At 43.1% G+C, this 19,762-nt stretch overlaps 1 protein-coding gene and 1 long non-coding RNA gene across 2 annotated transcripts in view; one reads left to right on the top strand and one right to left on the bottom strand.

The window, feature by feature from the left end:
- The first annotated feature begins 85 nt into the window (after positions 1 to 85).
- On the top strand, positions 86 to 13,815 carry TXN (thioredoxin). The gene is made up of 5 exons (XM_023242558.2): positions 86 to 256; positions 4,623 to 4,727; positions 5,175 to 5,234; positions 13,057 to 13,122; positions 13,600 to 13,815. Exons 1-5 carry the CDS (start codon positions 233 to 235, stop codon positions 13,660 to 13,662), a joined length of 318 nt encoding a protein of 105 aa, XP_023098326.1. The 5' UTR covers positions 86 to 232; the 3' UTR covers positions 13,663 to 13,815.
- Positions 5,655 to 19,762, bottom strand: part of LOC111557525 — a 67,061-nt gene continuing 52,953 nt past the window's right edge. Inside the window, exon 5 of the long non-coding RNA XR_006588632.1 lies at positions 5,655 to 11,757. This is a non-coding gene — a long non-coding RNA (uncharacterized LOC111557525). The remainder of the gene's footprint in view (positions 11,758 to 19,762) is intronic.

Here is a 19,762-nt window from a genome sequence, read left to right as displayed (position 1 = left end):
CCCCAGCGGACGTCCCGACGGTTCCGGGAGGCGGGGCCTGGCCTGGGCGCCTAGGCGGGCGCGGGAGGCCCGAGCGGGCGCGCCCCCGCAACACGCACGCCGCGCGCGCCCGACCGCCCCGCCCCAGTTGCTATAAAGGGAAGGCGGGCTGAGCCCTCTGCGAGCTCTGTTCGGCGTTTACGATCCGCCTTCATCGGTCTGTACAGTCGCTTGTCAGACCCCAGCCGCCAGGATGGTGAAGCAGATCGAGAGCAAGGTACGCGCTTCCCGGGGAAGGCCAGGACGCGACGCGCAGCCTCCGTAGCCAGGGAGGGCGAGGGCGAGGGTGGGAGGTGGGCAGGCGCCCCTCCGCAGCCTGGGGGAAGAGGACGCGACGGTCCGGCCTGAGACTGCGGGAAGCCCGGGCCTGGGCGCGCCCGAGGCGGCCGAGCACGCCCCGGAGGAAGGGAGGAGAGGGGCGAGGGCGCTCTGGATGGCGTGCTCCGGGTGCCCCCCGCTGCCTGTGTCCGGTGCGCCAGGCGTCCCCCCACGGCGCCTCCTGCACCCCCGTGGTCAGAAAGCCCCTGTTGGTTGAGGGCATGAAGTCTGCCCTTGGCCCCGGTCCGTCTCTGGATACGGGCCGGGCAAAGAGATGGAGGGCCCCTTGAAGGAGCCGCGGGGTTGCGGGCCGCCACTCCCTCCCCGGTGGGCGGCGTGATCACCCACGTTGGGCGGGCAGCGTGAGCTCCCCTGGGAGCGTATCCGGGCCGAAGACCCCGGGCGCCTCCGTCGCTGCCCGGCCCCAGATTTGGCGAGTGCTGTCTCCACGCCAGGGGGCGGCTCCGGTCTGGAGCCCCCCTCGCAAGTACGAGTCCGGCCTCTAGGCCCGAGGGGCCCAGGTGGCCACAAGGAAGTGAGGCCGGGGCCGCGCCCTCGGGACTCCTCCTCTTGCGGCGCTGGGCGTGTTTCCGGCAGCCCTGGCTTTGGAATGACTCAGTCCCCAAGACTGGGCCCAGGGGCCTCCTCTGCCCTGCCCATCCGTGATTCACCCACGGTCGGGGGTTTTCGCTGCAGCCAGGAGTGCCCCCGAGGCGGGCGCGCCAGGTGGTGGTTCTACCCTATTAGGAATGTCCAGCATAGTGTTCCATCATCGAGAGTTATTGCGAGCCTAATGCCCTGCTGCTCAGGAAACTGAGCCTGACATAGCGTCTGGTTGGTATGCCGTAGCCACTCAAGAAGTGTTTGTTAAATGCAGTCAAAAAAGTGAGTGGGAGAACATTGATGTTGCTCGAACAGTGGAAAACCCCTCCAAAGCGTTTACCCTGCGGTACCTCCCATCCCAAGCCCTCGCCCGCCTATGAATGTCTGGACCTCAGAGGTGCTGGGGTGGCTTCGAAAATGGAAGTTTCTCTGTAATGGTCCCTTTTTGTTACTTTTATAATCAGGAAACGTATATGGTCCTTGTAGAAATTTTGGTGAGAGACAGATCTCCTGTTTCCTAGAAACACCTGCAAAGTAGTTGAGATTATTTTATGTATCCTGTTTTCTGAGCCTCTCCCTACCCGTCCCCCCCACCCCCCCCCCAAGTTTAGCCTGAGCCCTTTTCAGGTAGTTAGAAGCTTTTGTAATCATTTGAGTATCTGAACACATTGCTGGACATTCAGGCAGTTTTTAGGGTCTCCAGTGCCGCGATTGGGTCAAGGGACATGAACCTTTTGTTTCAGGTTTGTAAATTCCCAAACCACATAGGACAGTGCTTTTACTCCACCCCCATCAACAGTGACATTTCCCCCCTAACTTTGACCAAATCATTAATAAGAAAAATGGTCTTGTATCTTATTTTAGTGATGCTGAACTTTTCCCTATATATATGTTGATTGATTATAGTTCATTATCTGCTTGTCCTTAATTTTTTTTTTCCTAATGGCATCCTTTTTATTATTATTATTGTGTGAACTTTTAGATTAAAATTAGCAGCCCTCTCATTTGTTGGGAAGGTCATTGAGTTTTGTTCCTCCTATTTTTATTCAGTACCTACTGAGTGACAAATATCAGTTCACGGGTTGTTCTCCAGGGTCTGGCCAGGTCATCAGTATAACCTAAGAGGTGAGAACCCATTAAAAGAGTAGGACTTTGAGTGGCTCATAGTAGTTGTCTCAGAATCCCCATACACTACAAACAAAATCGATTGATTCCTAGAACACACCTTTCAGTCTTTCCCCATTTTAGCTGTCATAGTCATGGCACGCTCCTCCCCTCATTAATGGGAGATGTGTACAAAGGTGACTGGAGATTGGTTACACAAGAAAGGACTACAGCCTGGGGCCTAAAGACCCTGATAATCAGTTGACCTTCAAAATTATGACCCAGAGGCATTAATCAAAAGTGAAACTCATTTGAATGTTACTAGTAAATGTTGAACACACCTTAGATTTCCATCCTGATGGGCTATAGTTGGTGCCATTGGCCATCTAAGACCTCTCTTTCTGAAGTGTGATAGTTTAGAGTCACTGGGATCTATTTTAGATATAAGTGGACTGTAAATGTGTGATGAGAAAGAAATCAACCCAGTTGTGTGTTGTTTTTTAAGAATAGCATCGGCCATTTATTGAACGCCTACCTTCTATACATAAGCGTTCATGCTTGTTAATTACCTTCAGAATGGGTATGTTTAGGAAAAGAAATCCTAGAATCTGTTCTTATCTACCCCAAATATATTGTTTTGTTTTCTGAGTATTTATGTCTGTGATGGGGACCTTTATTTATCCTCATAGTTCATTTCTGGGAGTTAGACCTCGTGAGATAATCTTGAATCGTTTTCCAATTGATGTCTCTTTAAGACCAACTTAAGTATCAGGAGAAGAGAATTTGTTGTGACCTCTACACATACCTGGCTCTGTAACTCTTCAGTTAAGCCAAAAGTTATTGTTGCATGGCTTTTTTTTTTTTTTTCCAGAATTTTATGTAGTTTTGCTAGAATATGATTCATCAAATCAAAAGGTTTGAGGGAACCTTTGAGAGTGTTTGAATAATATTTTGTGTTGAAAGTAATCTCAAGTATTTACTGGGAGCCAACCATGTTCACAAAACAGTGCATTCATCTGATTGGACGTTATCATTCATTGACTTTTTTCCTGTCTAACCTGGTTCGTGCAGTAGAATGGCTAGTTTGACCCTTTAAAAAATCATGTTAGTAAAGGCTTTGCATTAAATTCATCTGGAAAACATGGTGATGGTTTGGAAAAATGATTTCTATAATTCTAACTTGTTCTCTCTCCCCATCCCCTCACACACACCTAATATCTCCCCACACCCTGAAGGTGGGGTGAGAGTTTGTACCTGAATAACTGAAAAGGTTATAGAAGTCATGACATGGGAATGCCACTTGTGAATTGCTTCACCAAAAAACAGGAGTTGGAAATTAGAAATGTAGAAAAGTAACTGTCCTGCAGAGGAATTCACTTTAGATTTTTTTTTTTTTTAAATGGTATTTACTTTCCTTTAGTGGATCAGATCTGATATGATTCTTAGCTTTCAAGGGAGGGGAACGTTAGTTTTTCATTAAACCAATGTGACCAGCATTTTTCCCTTGAAGAAAACCTAGACTTCAGATACAGATGTTTATGTTTTGGTTTCTCTTTGTTGCCCCAGTTTCGGTAAGCACTGATTAAATTGTGATTAAAAAGCAGCCCCTTGTTAACTCCAAGGTTAGGTTCCTAGGGTTACAATATCAAAACCATTGGTAAATGACTCAGGGAGATGGGTGGTAAGGGATTTCTTGATCATGTCTCACTGCTGGAATTTTATTTGACATTTCTAATGCAAAAAAACATTTAAGGAAACTTCTTTGCGTGAAGAACTAAAACTATTATTTGGTCACCAGTAAGAGCAGAGTTTTGAGATAAAGGGCAGACATCAATCATAAGCAGTATGATCTCATCTCTGGAAACTCCACTAAAGGGAGTATAAGGAAATATGCCTAATGTCAACAGTGACTGCCTGAGTGTAAACGTTTGGAGGAGGTTTATTTTCCTTGATATTTTTTCCTTGATTTTTTTTTTAAGCTTTTGACATGTTCCACTATAGACCATTTTAATTAATAAAGTAATAGCTTTTAAGTTGATTTATCTGAGAGAGCACGAGTGGGGAAAGGGCAGGAAGAGAGTGAGAGAGAATCCCAAGCAGGCTCTGTGCTGTCAGCACAGAGCCCAATAACTGTGAAATCATGACCTGAGCTGAGATCAAGAGTCAGACACTTGACTGAAGCACCCAGGGGCCCCAATAAAGAATTAGCTTTTGACACTGCAAAATTCTGTGCCTTTGTGACTTATTCAATTGAAATGACCCTCTGAGTTGATATTCATTTAGTGAATGTTTACCATTGACCTAGATTTGATGTGGAAATGTAATACAAATGTCTTTATTTTAATTTGCTCAGTTGAATATAGATAAACTATGTACATCATATTCGTCTTATCAACTCTGTAGATTTTTTTCAGTTTGTTTGGTTCATTTTAGCTTCTTAGATTTTTAAAAAGCAGTACCTTTGAATTGTTCTTTGTATCACATTCTATTAAGTTTGATCAGGGCTTTGGAAAATAAAGGAAGCTGTTTAACCTATGCATTTCTTTTTTTCTCCTTAGTATGCTTTTCAGGAAGCCTTGAACAGTGCAGGGGAAAAACTTGTAGTAGTTGATTTCTCTGCCACGTGGTGTGGACCTTGCAAAATGATCAAGCCCTTCTTTCATGTGAGTATGAAATCAGTTCTGTTTTATAAGAGATTCTGTTTCGAGTGGGTGGTCACAAAGCCAGGAAAGGACAGTGTTTGTTGTTGTTGAACCTTTGGTGTAGAAGAAATAGTGTAACAACTTCAGTAATTGCTTTTGACACATGTGTAGCCCAGTGAAGACAACTGTCAGAACTGTCTTAAATGGTTTTTGCTTTTCTTGGAGTTGAAACCCAGGCCCTGTTTGAAATTCAGGCCTCAGAGCTTGATGTGTCAAATTCTTTTATACTAGGAGGAATCTGATTCAGAGAAACTGTATGTCCTTGGTGCTTACCTGGTCTCTAGTCTGAATCTTTAGATCTTTAATTAGTAGTTTCTACTTTTATCATGGTTTCTATTTAAGAAGCTTGAGTATAGTGACTGCCATTACCCAGTTCTGAATCTTTCTGGATTTTTTTAAATTTTCCAGTCCCTCTCTGAGAAGTATTCCAACGTGGTGTTCCTTGAAGTAGACGTGGATGACTGTCAGGTACGTGACTGGAAATTTAGAATACTACTGAGCTTTTCACATTGGCCTTTTCCTTGGAACTGGAAGGGCTTGTTTTCATACATGTCAAATAATACCGGGACTACAGCCCTCGCTAAAAAAGTCATCGTGCCAATTATGAGCTTAATCCTAGCTCTCAGGAGCTTTGTACATCATATCATAAAATAAGCATAAAAACAGATGGTTGAGGCTGCTCTATCTTACCGCTCACCTTTCTAAAAGTTGAGACGCTCATTAAATCGAAATTGAATTTGATTATAACTAAATCCATAGACTGGAAAATTGAGAGACCGCTCTTAAGATTCTTTGTGAACTGGTGACATGAGAAAGTGTAGTCATAATCATCTTGCTTGATTTTAATCAATTAGAAAGCCCAAATGTTTGAAAGAACAGACACCAAGGTGCTTGATAGAGAGCCAAGTGTAATTTAGGGGAAATTAACTTTACAAATACTTGTTTAGCATTCTGTGTTAGCGTTACATTAGCATTACAAATACTTGTTCAGCCCAGGTCTGTTCCAGATGCCTTTCTGCTATCCGTCCCCATTTTACAGATGAGGATAAACACAGAGGAGTGATCCATGGAGTTACAGTTAGTGGCAGAGTCAGGATTTAAGATGCTGTACTGTAGAGGAGGCTCTGGTGTAGGGTGGGTGCAGATCGAGTTCCTGGCACATGACTTGCCTCGTAACCGGCCCACTGAACTAGGAGTGTGCCTGTTCGTGTTCAAGAACAGCACCTGGGAGTTCTTTACAGATACATGCACATTTTCCCCTTAGCCCCAGTGGGGCGGGAGGGTGTAGGGTATGATACGGCAGTAAGGGTGCTCACGCGGGTTCCAGGCCCGGCTGCAGGACTTCTCCTTTAGGCCAGCCTCTCTTCTCCCTTCAGCTCTGGTTCTTCTCTGTGCCCGGATCTTGACACCTGCCCCATCAACCTCCAAGTGTGGCTTTTTCATTGAGCAAACCTGGAATGTTTAGTAAAGATCCTGAAAGGTTTATAAAAACAAGTATGTGGCAGTACTTTCCAAACCTGTAAGCACCTGTCGACACCAAATCGCTTTTTCTAAGCACCTTTTCTCATTCTACACTCATACCTTTACTGGTGAGGTCCTCTCTATCTACCTGGCTCATCCTTCCCTTTCATACCTAACAAACTCCTAGTCATATGCTTCACATCTTCTCCAGGAACCTTTCTCCACTTACCCCCTTTTATACCTGGACTAAGTTAGTTCCCTTTCCTCTGTGTCTCCATGATGTCCTCTGCCCCTCCTTTCCCCTTGCGTTTATGGTAGTGGATTGGGGAGGACCCCATATTTAGGTGGCCTGCCTTATTTTCCAGCTCCATCCTTTATCAGCTGTGCCTGTTTGAGCCTCTGTAAAATGGCAGTGCTTATCCAACATCATAAAGTAGTAGCTGTCAGGATTCCATGACATAATACGTAGAAGGTGCCGAGAACAGTGCCTGGCACACGTTCGGTCAGTCTTAGCTGGTGGTGTATTCTTTTGTCTGTCCCTTACCATTAGTGCCTATAAGTTTCTTGGGATGAGAGACCCTTATTTACTTGGCTGTGGTAAAGCGTAGTGGGTGTAGAATGCATTTATTAAATGATGACGTTACTGTTCTGATGTGTCGCAGAGTTTTAAGAAAATGACAGTAGATAGCATGTGCTTGGGAAAAAAATTCTAGCTCCCGATCTAAACCTAATTTACAGACTTATTTTTTTTATACGATCACTGTAGGCATGTGAAAATGGCACCTGGAGGGGACTAGAGAAATTTCTGACTGGTACTATGGCCCTATCAGATAGCAAGCGACTCTCTAAAGTTTTTATGTTAGAGGAAGAACCTGCTAGGTGCTCTGCCCGAGTTAGGTCACTTAATCCTCATGAGAGCTCTGATGACAGTTGCCTGCATAGAGCAGGTGATGGGGCTACAGCACAAGAGGAGGGCTAGGTCAGTTGAAGCAGAGCCTGCCAGGGTGGACTCTTGCACCTTACTGGACCGAGGACAGGTGCTCTCCCTGCCTGAGTCCAAAACCTCGGGGAAGGAGATGTGCAAAGCAGTCACGGACTCTATGTGAGAGAACTCCTCCTTCTGTCTGGTTAGAATACACACCCTGAACGTTTCTAGACCTTGGAGTGACCTCTCACAAGTTGGGGACTTTTCACTTTGCCTCCATATTCTAAAGACTGAGCACCGTACGGGATTTTTCTTTGACTACTTTTGTGGTACTATTACCGTTACCATCTAAATAGCCTCGATCTGTTAGGGAGTAAGAACCCGTTGGTCACATACACATAATAACTGCTGTCAGCGCCTACTCACCTCGCCATTCTGAATTACCCTCCTTGCCAGTTCTGTCAAAAAGCAGTTCATTAAACAATCAGCCAGTTTTTCCTCGGGGAATTTCCAAGTCACAGGAGTAGATCCTCCAGTTGCTCTGCAGCTCTAGGTAAAAGCATCCCCTCATTTCGATTGTAAAATCGAGACAAGGGATAAAAAGTACATCGGTCACATTTCTCCGTATTAGATTCTATCATTAATGGGTGAAATTATTAATGACTGAACTAGTTTAAATTTTTGTGCAGATAATTCCTGCTGAATTTCAGACTTAGGGTACTTTGTACTGTCTTTTTGGCATAAGCAACGTACAGTTTTAATAGATAGAAGACTGTAAGCACTTGGGCAGGAAGAAGTTAGCTTTTAGGTGTAATAGATTCAAACAGACCATCAGGAGCTGTGGACACACCATGTGGCCCTCAAAATCATTTTGAGGGGTACCAGCCCTTTTGGAAATGCTGGACTCTACTCCCAACTCTGTACAGGGTAGGATACTTATTTTGTAAATTAAAACAAGAAACAAAGTAATTTAGACCCGATGGTTGTGCAGCCTTTTAGAACTGCCGTATGTTGCCGTTTTGATGAGAACAGCCAGGAAGGACTTCGTAGAAATGACAAAAGCAGGTTTGAAGTTACTTTGGCTGTATGGAATTCTAAGCTGAAAACCAATGAAACTAAATTTAATAAGAGAAAAAGTAGTCTTATTACACTTACTGATAAAGACGTATACAAATCTGAGATTGGGCAAAACCAGAGGGATGGAGAACAGATTGGGGTAGGGGAGGACTTGAGTATCAAGGAGCTGTTGAGGAGATTGTAGGTGAGCAAGGGAACCGGTCTGTATCTTGGTTTTGGTGTTACCTGACTATGCATTTGTCAGAACTCCCAGAACTTAAACACCCCGTAAAAACTGAATTTTGCTTTATGTAATTTTTCTTAAATTCCAGATTGTTTACAAAAAATAGGAGTTGGGGGTGTCATTAGGGGGTGGACTAGTTAAGTGAGGAACGTGATAAACTTAGGATCGAGAATGTTTAAGGCTTCAAATGTAACTAAATTTTTAAGTATGAATACCTTTCAAGTCACTAGGAATAGGCAAATTAGTCCATAGAGCAAGTAGTAGAAAGAAATACTAATTTTAGAGAGTAGAGATCAAATGCTAGTTATGAACTAAAACTTGACTGAAGTCCATAAAAGATATTAATAGATGGGCGTACTATGTTCCTAGATAGTGACTCAGTGTTATTAAAATGGAGTACTCCCAAGTTGGTCTGATTAGATCTCAGTGTGCCATTCTGAAAAAATACAGTTGGGAAAGTATTTTTAAAAAACAAACACTAATTGGGAGAGAAGTTGTGGGAAATGAGAAAGGAAAAGCCCCGTAAAAATACAGTGTATTAGCTGCCCTTATTAAAACAACGTAGTCTTGTAATGTAGGTAGGTATACGCATGGAACAGAATAGACAGTTCAAAAAAAAAAATAGGATCAAGTCTATTTAAACATGTATTAATCATTAACAGTTTGGAGTTAAGATGTTGCATTTCTACCTCCATTAAAATTTGTTTTCTAATGTTTATTTTTGAGAGAGTGCAAGTGGGGGAGGGGCAGAGAGAGAAGGAGACACAGAATCCGAGGCAGGTTCCGGGCTCTGAGTTGTTGGCACAGTTGTCGAATCCATGAACCGTGAGATCATGACCTGAGCTGAAGCCGGATGCTCAACTGACTGAGCCACCCAGGCGCCCCTAACCTAGAAGACATTCAAACAAAAATCCTAGTAAATACTGAACATATTTCCAGAAATGGAGCTGTTAAGCACATTGATGGCCCTGGCTTTCATAATCTCAAGAACAGAACTGTTTTTACTCTTGCCACTGAGGAAATGGGCCTGGAAAAATTCAGTCACAGACCTGAAGTCTGTTTAATGCTCAAGCTCGCACTTTCAATGAATGGGGTAGAGAAGGGCTGATGGATTTGATCAAGTGAAGTCAGACTAGGTGGCAAAAAGCATGATAAATACTGAAATTGATATGTACTGAAGTACCTCCCAATATGAATGTGTGTCTAGAGCTTTGAAAAGGAGCATGTTTGGGGTGCCTGGGTGGCTCAGTTGGTTAAGTGTCCACCTCTTAATCTCAGCTCAGGTCTTGATCTCAGAGTTATGAGTCCAAGCCCCACATTGGCTCTGCGCTGGGCTTGAAGCCTCTTCAAAAGTATGTTTTTTGTCTTAGCAGTTCTACTTCCAGGGGTGGTGATTGACCCAGGATGTAGATATTTGCATAGGAAGATGCAAGTGTTTACATTAAGCAAAAATCAAAGCCTTTTACTTATTGACCAGTGGACTAGTTCCAGTGATACCTCCATACAGCGACTGCTATTAGGCCATAAAAAATGATTGTGTACTTTTTCACGGGGAAAAGTCCACTGTATGTATATATTATACTGAGTATACAGGTGTGTTACCGTGCACGCAGCATAGGTTTTATAAAGAAAAGCATTTAGGTACACTAGTGAGATGTTTATGGTGGCTTGTACAGATTAGGACTGGTTTCCCTCTTCCAGTTTTTTGCCTTGAATGTAGGTTATACTTCTATAAAATGAAAATGATCTTGCTAGGCCCATCAGTTTCACTTTAAGGTTTTTGCCCTAAGATGTGTCTGAGGATTTATTCACAAGGATGTGCAGAAATTGGAAATAACAAAGCCTCACTTTTGGGAATCAAGGCGACCTAGGATTCCATACCATAAACAAAGCAAAACAAAACCACCTTCACATCTAATGAAAGCAAATTCTAAATGCTTTACGTGGTAAAGTTTTAGTTAAAGATTTGAGTGCAATTTTTAAAATTAAAAAAATACATCTTGTTCATCTTATTTTGAGAGGAAAGAGAATTCCAAGCAGGCTTGAGCTCATAAACCATGAGATGGTGACCTGAGCCCAAATCAAGCGTCAGACATTTAATGGACTGAGCCATGCAGATGCCCCAGGATTTTTTAAATGCTATCACAGAGCCTTGGCACCACTTCTGAGTATTCGTCTATTTTCCAGTTTGGGGATTTAGTTTTTTATAAGTCCCTTATTTAATAAGTCTCTTATTGAGAGAGTCCCAAGCAGGCTCTGCACTGTCAGCACAGAGCCCAACTTGGGGCTTGATCCCATCAACCATGAGATCATGACTTGAGCCAGAATCGAGAATGGAAGCTTGACCTACTGAGCCACTCAGGTGCCCCAGGATTTATTTTATTGTAAATTCAGCAGTTGTACCAACGCAGGAACGCTGGTCTCTGGCTAGTTGAGGCAGAGGACATCCAGAATCCTGAGAGCATCAATTAGACTGTCACATCCATTGAATGAGACGAGACCCTGTATTTTCTGCTGATAAAGCTTTCTCAGTAGAAAGTTATGACGACTGGCCAGCCCTGTTTTACCTGCCTTTGTGTGTGATGCAGCTCACTCCCCTGGTGAGTTTCTAATTAGAAGTGGGGGGGGGGGGGCAGTGCACCTGGATGGCTCAGTAGGTGGAGCGTCCAGCTCTGGCTCAGGCCATGATCTCGTGGTTCCTGAGTTTGAGCCCCACATCAGGCTCACTGTTACCAGTGAAGAGCCTGCTTTGGATCCTCGGTCCCCCTCTCTCTGCCTCCACTTGTGCACCACTTGTGCTCTCTCAAAAGGTAAATAAAACATTAAGAAAGGAAAAATAAGTGGGGAAGAGCGTGGCTTATCCTTTCCAGGCTGCTGCCCTTCTACCATGAATATAACACAAACACCCTTTTACTTTGAGCCTTTTGCCAACTGCCTGGATGAAAGGTAGTGTCCAACCGATGGCTTCCGTGTGTGTAAGAGAGGGAAGGGGCTGTACCAAACAGCTGCTCTCCCCAGTGCTGTGAGGGATGAGCCCAGTGTTCCCAGATACTCCAGTGTGGGAAGGATCTGCTAGTGGGCAGCCAATGCAAAGATTTGCTCTTAAGCTCTTGCATGAGCCAAGCAGTGTATCTGGATCAGATTCAGCCCCTCAGATGACCAGTTTTCAGTCTTTTGCCTAAGTCAGCCCCCCAGCCTAACTTACCATCTTCTGATTTTCTGAGTACTCCTCCAGAACCTTGACATGGGCAGTTCATAGTCTTCCTGTCAACTCTTCACCACGTTTTCAATCTTGGATGCTCTTGCTACAAGGGAATTATTGGAATTTTATGTGGTGGTCTTATCGCATGTTCTTAGTCGTTTCCCTAGGCGTTCAGAACCTGGTAGCCATTTTTACTCCAGTCATTACTGTCCTTGTGCCTCTGTGTTAGCCAGCATTTAGGGGAAGAGTCAAGGATATCCAAAAGGAACTCCCAAGAGTATTATCCACTACCCTTCCTGCCCAGGCTACCAACAATGCAAATTTATAAAGCTGTAAAACCACACTTTTCTTTCCAGTCTCAGAGGAAGAGGTCAAATTAATAAGCTGGCATACTGCCATTACCAGTGGCTCAGAGAGATCACTCCATTTTTATAGTCCTGTGCCCTCCCAAATTGTGTATTAGAAGTCACCATGATGCCTTTCTTTCCTCTGTAAACTGTTTGCTTTCTGAAATCTGGTTCTCAGAGTTCAGCCTCCTTGGTTGCTGTCCTTCACTGCTTTTTGCTCCTTAGCTGCTGTGTGGTTCTACATTTCTTTCCCAAGCCTCTTGAGGACCATGCTGTTATTTTCAATCCCTAATGGATCTTTTCACCTGAACGCTTGTCCAAACCCAACCATTTCCTGAGGCATTTCCCTCCAAACCCTGTGTGAAAAAGGTATGGTGGGGGTAGGGGGGTGTTAGAGGTTCTCATTTCGTGTTCCTGTAACAGAAATAAGGAACGCTTGATACTCCGGGGACCTCTGTTTCTTGATATGCAGCCAAGTTTGAGAATCTACAAGTCAATGTTTAATTAAAAGCAGAAAAAAACCAGTGTGGAACTTTGCCTTTGGGTTATAGGACTTTGTTCTTGAACAATTCTTGGGCAAGTGAATTGTTGTTCCTCTTGCTAACGCTGGGTTTTAGTCTTTATGACCTTCATGTATGGACTCTATTCCCATAATAAAGATTTGGAAAACTAGGAGCAAAGAAGACAAGTGCTAATTCTGAGGAATAGTTAAGATTAAAATCCTGAGTATACATACGTACAGCAGAATTTGTTACTGCTTCTTTATACTTGAACTAGCTGAGATAGAATTGGATTAAACAATTCACTGGGTCACTGTATATATCTGAGGCCAGTAGCATTCTGCTTATTGGTGGCCCTCAAAGAGGGGAGTACATGTTAATTTTCATTGAGACTGTAACCAGTTTGGGTTTTGTGCTGCCATTACATTCATTCTGTCGTTCTTCATATGCTTAAATGAGGTGTATAATGGGGGGGCGGGGGGGGGTGCATCTGGGATTACTTATGCCAGAGCTTAATACTCAGTCTTGTTTTCATCCTCTCCCCGCCCCACACAGGATGTTGCTTCAGAGTGTGAAGTCAAATGCATGCCAACCTTCCAGTTTTTTAAAAAGGGACAGAAGGTAGGTACATTTGACCTTAAATCCAGCTGGACAATAGGAAAACACGGTGTAAATTAAGACACTGAAGGGACTTATTCCTCCACATTGGGAATCCTGTCCCCATTGTCTACTTTTAAGAATATTTAAATAGGTTATTCTTCAGTGATTTCAGTACATACTGGGACATCTAATTGAAAATTGATCTTTGTTTGAAGATCCACCATGATTCGTGCTTCATATTTATAAAGTACATTTATCTTTGAGAGAGACTTGGGTAAGAAATTGTACCTCAGCCTTCAGGGCTTTAATTCCCCCTCTTAGTTTGTGTTTGTTTCTTAACTTAAAATGTATGTATCTCTGGATAACGACCAGTCTTTCAAGTAAGATGATACTCCCACTCCCTCTGCTCTCCCCCTCCTTTCCCCATTCTGTGATAGCTTAGTCACAAAACAAGGTTACGGTGCTACATCTAACTGCAATTCAATATTCTCTTAACAGGTGGGTGAATTTTCTGGCGCTAATAAGGAAAAACTTGAAGCTACCATCAATGAATTAATCTAATTATGTTTTCTGAAAACATAACCAGCCATTGGCTCTTGAAAACTTATAATTTTTTTTATTTACAAAAAAGGAAAGATCAAGTGTGAAGACTATATACCCAACTGCCATCTGATTATAAGTGACAATAAAATATTAATTCTACCCTTTTTAAAACTGTCTGGTGTCTTTGAATAGCTTTCAAATAGGTGAAATGTGGCCATTAGGTGATAACTTCTTAGTGACCTTGGTGGCCATTGATTTTGTTTTTTGTTTTTTAAGGGACAGCAGAAGAGGCACCTGAAGTTTATTTATTTTGAGAGCAAGTGAGCACAGGCGGGGGGCAGAAAGAGAGGGAGACAGAATCCTAAGCAGGCTCCTCACTGTCAGCATAGAGCCCGACATGGGGCTCAAACCTGGGAACTGTGAGATCATGACCTGAGCCAAAATCAAGAGTTGCACACTTAACTGAGTCACCCAAGATGCCCTAGGCTATTGATTAAGGTTAAAAATCTTGTTGGGGGCAATGCAGGTAATAGAGTACTATGTTAAAATTGACTCCTATGAACAGAGAAAATCGTATTCTCTTTTCTAGCAAGCAAATCCCCTCTGATCCTCGTGACCAAAATTGAGGTCCATCCAGGAAGGAATTTCTCTGGTTTTGAGATTCCTGTCTCGAAAGTTACAGTGAGCTGCTGTTTTGCTAGTGGTAACTGAGTCATGTTCTATCAGCTAGCAGAATTTCGTGGTTGCCTCACAAGGGAGTTCTGCAAACATTTCCATGGGAACTTTGATTCCTTCAAAGTATCTTAAGAGACTGGTTTTATAGGCCTGATAGACATATTTACCTAAGTGGTAAAGAGTGTTGAAGTCATCAGTCTTTAATAAAAGGCAAGAACATTAAGGGTTTCATAGATGAGTGCTACAGAATAGAGAGCCTAGTGGTCAGCCTGTGACAAAAGACACAATAGTATACAATGGAGAGAAGATGGTCTCCGATCGATGGTAGTGGGAAAATTGGGCAGCTACATGCCAGAGATGAAACTGGACCACTTTCTTACACCATACACAAACCTAAGTGGACTAAAGACCCGACTGTGAGAAACTCGAAAGTATAAAATGCCCTAGTACTCTGACATCAGCCCTAGCCACATTTTTCTAATGCATCTCTTCAGGCAGGAAAAAGAAAAGCAAAAATGAACTTGGGACTACCCCAAACCAAAAAGCTTTTGCACAGAATAGGAAACCATCAACAGAAAGCAATAACCTGAATGGGGGAAGATAACTGCAAATGACCTACCCGATAGGGGGTTGATCTAAAGAACTACGACTCAACACCAAAGTAATAATCTGATTTTTAAAATGGGCAGAGAATCTGAAGAGACACTTTTCCAAAGAAGGCATACAGATGGCCCACAGACACACAAGAAGATGCTCAACATCATTCGTCAGGGAAAAGCAAATCAAAACCACAATGAGATATTACTTCACATGGATCAGAATGGCCAGAATCAAAAAGATAGTAACACGTGTTGACAAGATGTGGAGAAAAAGGGGCCCTGTGCACTGTGGGTGGGAATGTAAATTGGTGCAGCTACCATGGAAAACTGGAGTTTCCTCAAAAAATTTAAAGTAGTGTACAATCCAGTAATTCTGGGGGTAAAAAAAAAAAAAAAAGGAAAACACTAAAAAGATAAACACTTGTAGGTTTACTGCATTAATTATAATAGCCAAGACAGGGAAACAACCCAAATATTCAGTGATAGATGACTGGATAAAGATAGTAAGCACACACACACAAACACCGTATGTACATGCACACATATATACACATATGGAATATTATAAAGAATGAGTTCTTGCCATTTACAACATGAATGGAGCTAGAGTATTAGGCAAAATGGAGTAAGACAGACAATGATGTGATTTCACTTATATGTGGAATCTAAAAACCCAAACTGAATAAACAATCACACCTATAAATGCAGGGAACTGATGGTTGCCAGAAGGGGGGGGTGGGGGGGATGGGCAAAATGGGTGAAGGGAAGTGAGAGAAGTTTCCGTTACGGAATAAGCTACAAGGATAAGAGGTACAGCATAGGGAAGATAATCAGGGGTATTGTAATGGTTTGCATAATGACTGTAGGTACATTTACAGGTGAGCATAGTATGTATAAATTTGTCAAATCACCATGTTGTACATTTGAAATTAATGTCACGTTGTGTGTCAACTAGATTTCAGTTTAAAAAGAGTTTTTTTTAAAATGGGGGGAAAACCCCAGTGTTTATGTTCTAGACACAACAAATAGAGGATCAAGACAGTTTTTAAATTTGTATAATGAAAATCAGAATTAACCATATGCCCTGTGCCATCCGTATGTTAATTTTTACAACAATCCTAGGAGACAGGTACTGTAATCCCCATTTCCCCCCCCCCCCCCCCATTTTCCCAGGGAGGAGACAGGCAAAGAGGTTAGTTTCTCCAGTGTCATACTAAACGGTAGAAGATCGGAGATTTGAGCCAAAGGAGTCTGGAACCACTAAAATGCCTCCCAGTCAAAAGGCTGAATAACTAGTAAAACAATGAGCCCTTATCTGGGTTTCTTTCCTCATCTAAAATTAGGATGCTGAAGGGTGGCCAACATGGTGGAGAAGTAGAGGGATCCGTACTTCCTGTGTCTCTCAAACAAAGACTGGCTGAAGCCTAGGACTTTGAACCCTGGAGAGTCTGGGAGGAAAAGAGACGGAGTCTAAAAGGGAGACAACGGGACAACCTTGACGGGCTATAGGTGGGCGATTGTGAACTGGGGGAGATAAAATGGGCCGCACAGGCACGGAAGGGAGGGATCCCCTTCAGGGAGAGACAAAGGAAAGAGAAAGAGTGGCTGGGGAAGCAGAGGACTGTATCTGGACAAGAGAAAAAACCTCGGACTGGGATGGAGAGGGATCCCATCTCTAACTGCGGGCCTGTCTTCAGACTGGGGCCGGCTGCCCTGTTTGCACATCTAGGGAGGAGGGGAGCCACCCCGGGGTTCCGTGGTAGGTCAGGGGCGCAGTCGGAGCGGGAGAAAATGATCCCCTCCCTGGAGTGCTGTGGGACAGGACAAAGGCTGGCTGGGTCCGCCACCCCCAGGCTTGGTGGCTAGTCTGCACTAGGAGAAAGCGGTCCCCTCCCTGCAGTGCTGCGGCACAGGACAAAAGCAGCTGGGACCACATATCACCAGCATAGAGAGGCGCTTCCCCAGTGCTGGAGTGCACAGAGCGGGAGTTTAAATCCCAGCCAGGCATGGGGCAAGGGAGTCCGCAGAGAAAGACCGCCCTGGCTGCTTCTGCCGCACAGTGAGGCCAACTCCAACGGAGTCCACCAGGTCCATGGAGAAGAAACTGGGGGTTCACCATTTTTCTCCCCACCATCATCAAGGCGGGGCTTCAGGGATTGGTCAGCAGGGCCCACAGTGGAGGCGGACCGCCTACACCAAACCACACCCCTCCACTCCGGGTAACTGCTTATCTACTGGAGCAGGATAGACTCTGTGGAACTAGACGGAACCCTCCTCCAGGTCAGCTCTGCTGCATTGGCTGGATTAATTCTAGAACGATTCTTGTTATTTAGATATATTCTTCCTTCTTTTCTCCTTCTTATCTCTTCCCTCCTCTAGGCTGGTTACTCTGGTTGTTGGTTTGTTTAAGCAGACCTATTTAATCCATTCCCTTGATACATGTTCTACACCTCCTTCATTTATTTTCCTTTCTCTCTCTCTCTGGAATAATCAAGCTGTATAGCTTCTCTGTCTGGGTAACTTTATCTTCGTTTCTCCCCCGCTCCCTCCCCCCCCCCCTTCTTTATTTCCGTTTCTCTCTCTCTCTGGATTAAGCCCTTTAGTCTCTCTGCCTGGTCAATGTTTATTTTTTCTTTTTCCCCGCCCCTGTCATTTTTCTCTTTGTATGTGCTCTTTCATCACCATCTCCACCCTCTTCTTTACTCGTAGCTGGTGTTTCTGGTTTTTTGCTTTTGGATTTTGTTTGTTCTTTTGTCGCTGTGTTTGCGTGTTTTTGTTTCCTGTTTGTCTGTATATTTGTTTTCCTTTCCTGGGCTACTTCAAGGAACAAATCAAAGCACACCTGGTGGAGGGTCCAAAACATCACTACGAGTAGAGAAATAAAATAACCAAAGTCACAACAACAGAGAGCAAGTAACACTATCCAAAAAACACCTCCTGAAGGGCCAGGCCTTGAATAGTGTATGACCCCACCCCCTTTAATATAGCAGTGCTCACAGGTACAGAGCACATAACAAGATGTTAAAACTCATGAGGGATAGAAAACTAGCCAAAATGATGAAATGGAAGAATTCTCCTCAAAAGAAATTCCAGGAAGAGGTGACAGCTAAAGAATTGATCAAAACAGATATAAGCAATATAACTGAACAAGAATTTAGAATAATAGTCATAAGATTAATCACTGGGCTTAAAAAAGGCATAGAAGACAGCAGAGAATCTATTGCTGTAGAGATCAAGAAACTAAAATATAGTCATGATGAATTAAAAAATGCTACAAATGAGGTGCAAAATAAAATGGAGGTGGCCACAGAGTGAGTTGAAGAGGCAGAGGGGATGCTAGGTGAATTAGAAGATGAAATTGTGGAAAAAGAGGAAGCTGAGAAAAAGAGAGAAAAAAAATCCAGGATCACGAGGGGACAATTAGAGAACTAAGTGATTCAATCAAACAGAACAATATCCATATCATAGGAATTCCAGAAGAAGAAGAGAGAGACAAAGGGGCTGCAGGTGTACTTGAACAAATCATAGCTGAGAACGTCCCCAGTCTGGGTAAGGAAACAGATTGAAATCCAAGAGGCAAAGAGAACTCCCTTCAGACGTAACTTGAATCGATTTCCTGCATGACATATCATAGTGAAACTGGCAAAATACAAGGATAAAGAGAGAATCCTGAAAGCAGCTAGGGATAAATGGGCTTTAACATATAAAGGTAGATACATAAGGGTAGTAGCAGACCTATCTACTGAAACTTGGCAGGCCAGAAAGGAGTGGTAGGAAATCTTCAATGTGATGAACAGGAAAAATATGCAGCCAAGAATCCCTTATCCAGCAAGCCTGTCATTCAGAATAAAAGGAGAGATAAAGGTTTTCCCAAACAAAAACTGAAGGAATTCATCACCACTAAACCAGCCCTACAAGAGATCCTAAGGGGGACCCTGTGAGTGAAATGTTGCAAGGACCACAAAGTACCAGAGACATCACTACAACCATGAAACCTACAGAATTCACAATGACTCTAAACCCATATCTTTCAATAACACGAAATGTAAATGGACTAAATGCTCCAATCAAAAGACATAGTGTATCAGAATGGATAAAAAAAAAACCAAACAAGATCCATCTATGTGCTGTCTATAAGAGACCCATTTTAGACCTGAGGACACCTTCAGATTGGAAGTGAGGGGATGGAGAATTATCTATCATGCTACTGGAAGTCAAAAGAAAGCTGGAGTAGCCATACTTATTTCAGACAAACTAGACTTTAAATTAAAGGCTGTAACAAGAGATGAAGAATGGCATTATATCATAATTACAGGGTCTATCTATCAGGAAGAGCTAACAATTATAAATGTCTATGCACCAATTCAGAAGCACCCAAATATATAAAACAATCACAAACATAAGCAATCTTATTGGTAAGAATGTGGTAATTGCAGGTAATTTAATACTCCACTTACAACAATGGATAGATCATCTAGACAGAAAATCAGTGAAGAAACAATGGCCCTGAATGATACACTGGACCAGATGGACTTGACAGATATATTTATAACTCTACATCCTGAAGCAGCAGAATATACTTTCTTCTCAAGTGCCTATGGCACATTCTCCAAGATAGATCACATACTGGGTCACAAAACAGCCCTCAATAAATATACAAAGAAATGAGATCATACCATGCACACTTTCAGATCACAATGCTATGAAACTTGAAATCAACCACAGGAAAAAGTATGGAAAACCTCCAAAAGCATGGAGGTTAAACAACATCCCACTAAAGAATGAATGGGTCAACCAGGCAATTAGAGAAGAAATTTAAAAATATATGGAAACAAATGAAAATG

Source organism: Felis catus, chromosome D4, assembly GCF_018350175.1.
Source record: "Felis catus isolate Fca126 chromosome D4, F.catus_Fca126_mat1.0, whole genome shotgun sequence".
Taxonomy (NCBI): Eukaryota; Metazoa; Chordata; class Mammalia; order Carnivora; family Felidae; genus Felis; species Felis catus.
The sequence above is the reverse complement of the archived record's forward strand: the minus strand, read 5'-3'. Positions and strand labels throughout refer to the sequence as shown.

Bases quoted from the DNA above. Each gene is read 5' to 3' on its own strand.
- TXN (XM_023242558.2), top strand. From the start codon at position 233: ATGGTGAAGCAGATCGAGAGCAAG. The intron at 4,728-5,174 runs GTGAGTATGAAA...TAAATTTTCCAG, and splicing joins TGATCAAGCCCTTCTTTCAT to TCCCTCTCTGAGAAGTATTC. The intron at 13,123-13,599 runs GTAGGTACATTT...TTCTCTTAACAG, and splicing joins TTTTTAAAAAGGGACAGAAG to GTGGGTGAATTTTCTGGCGC.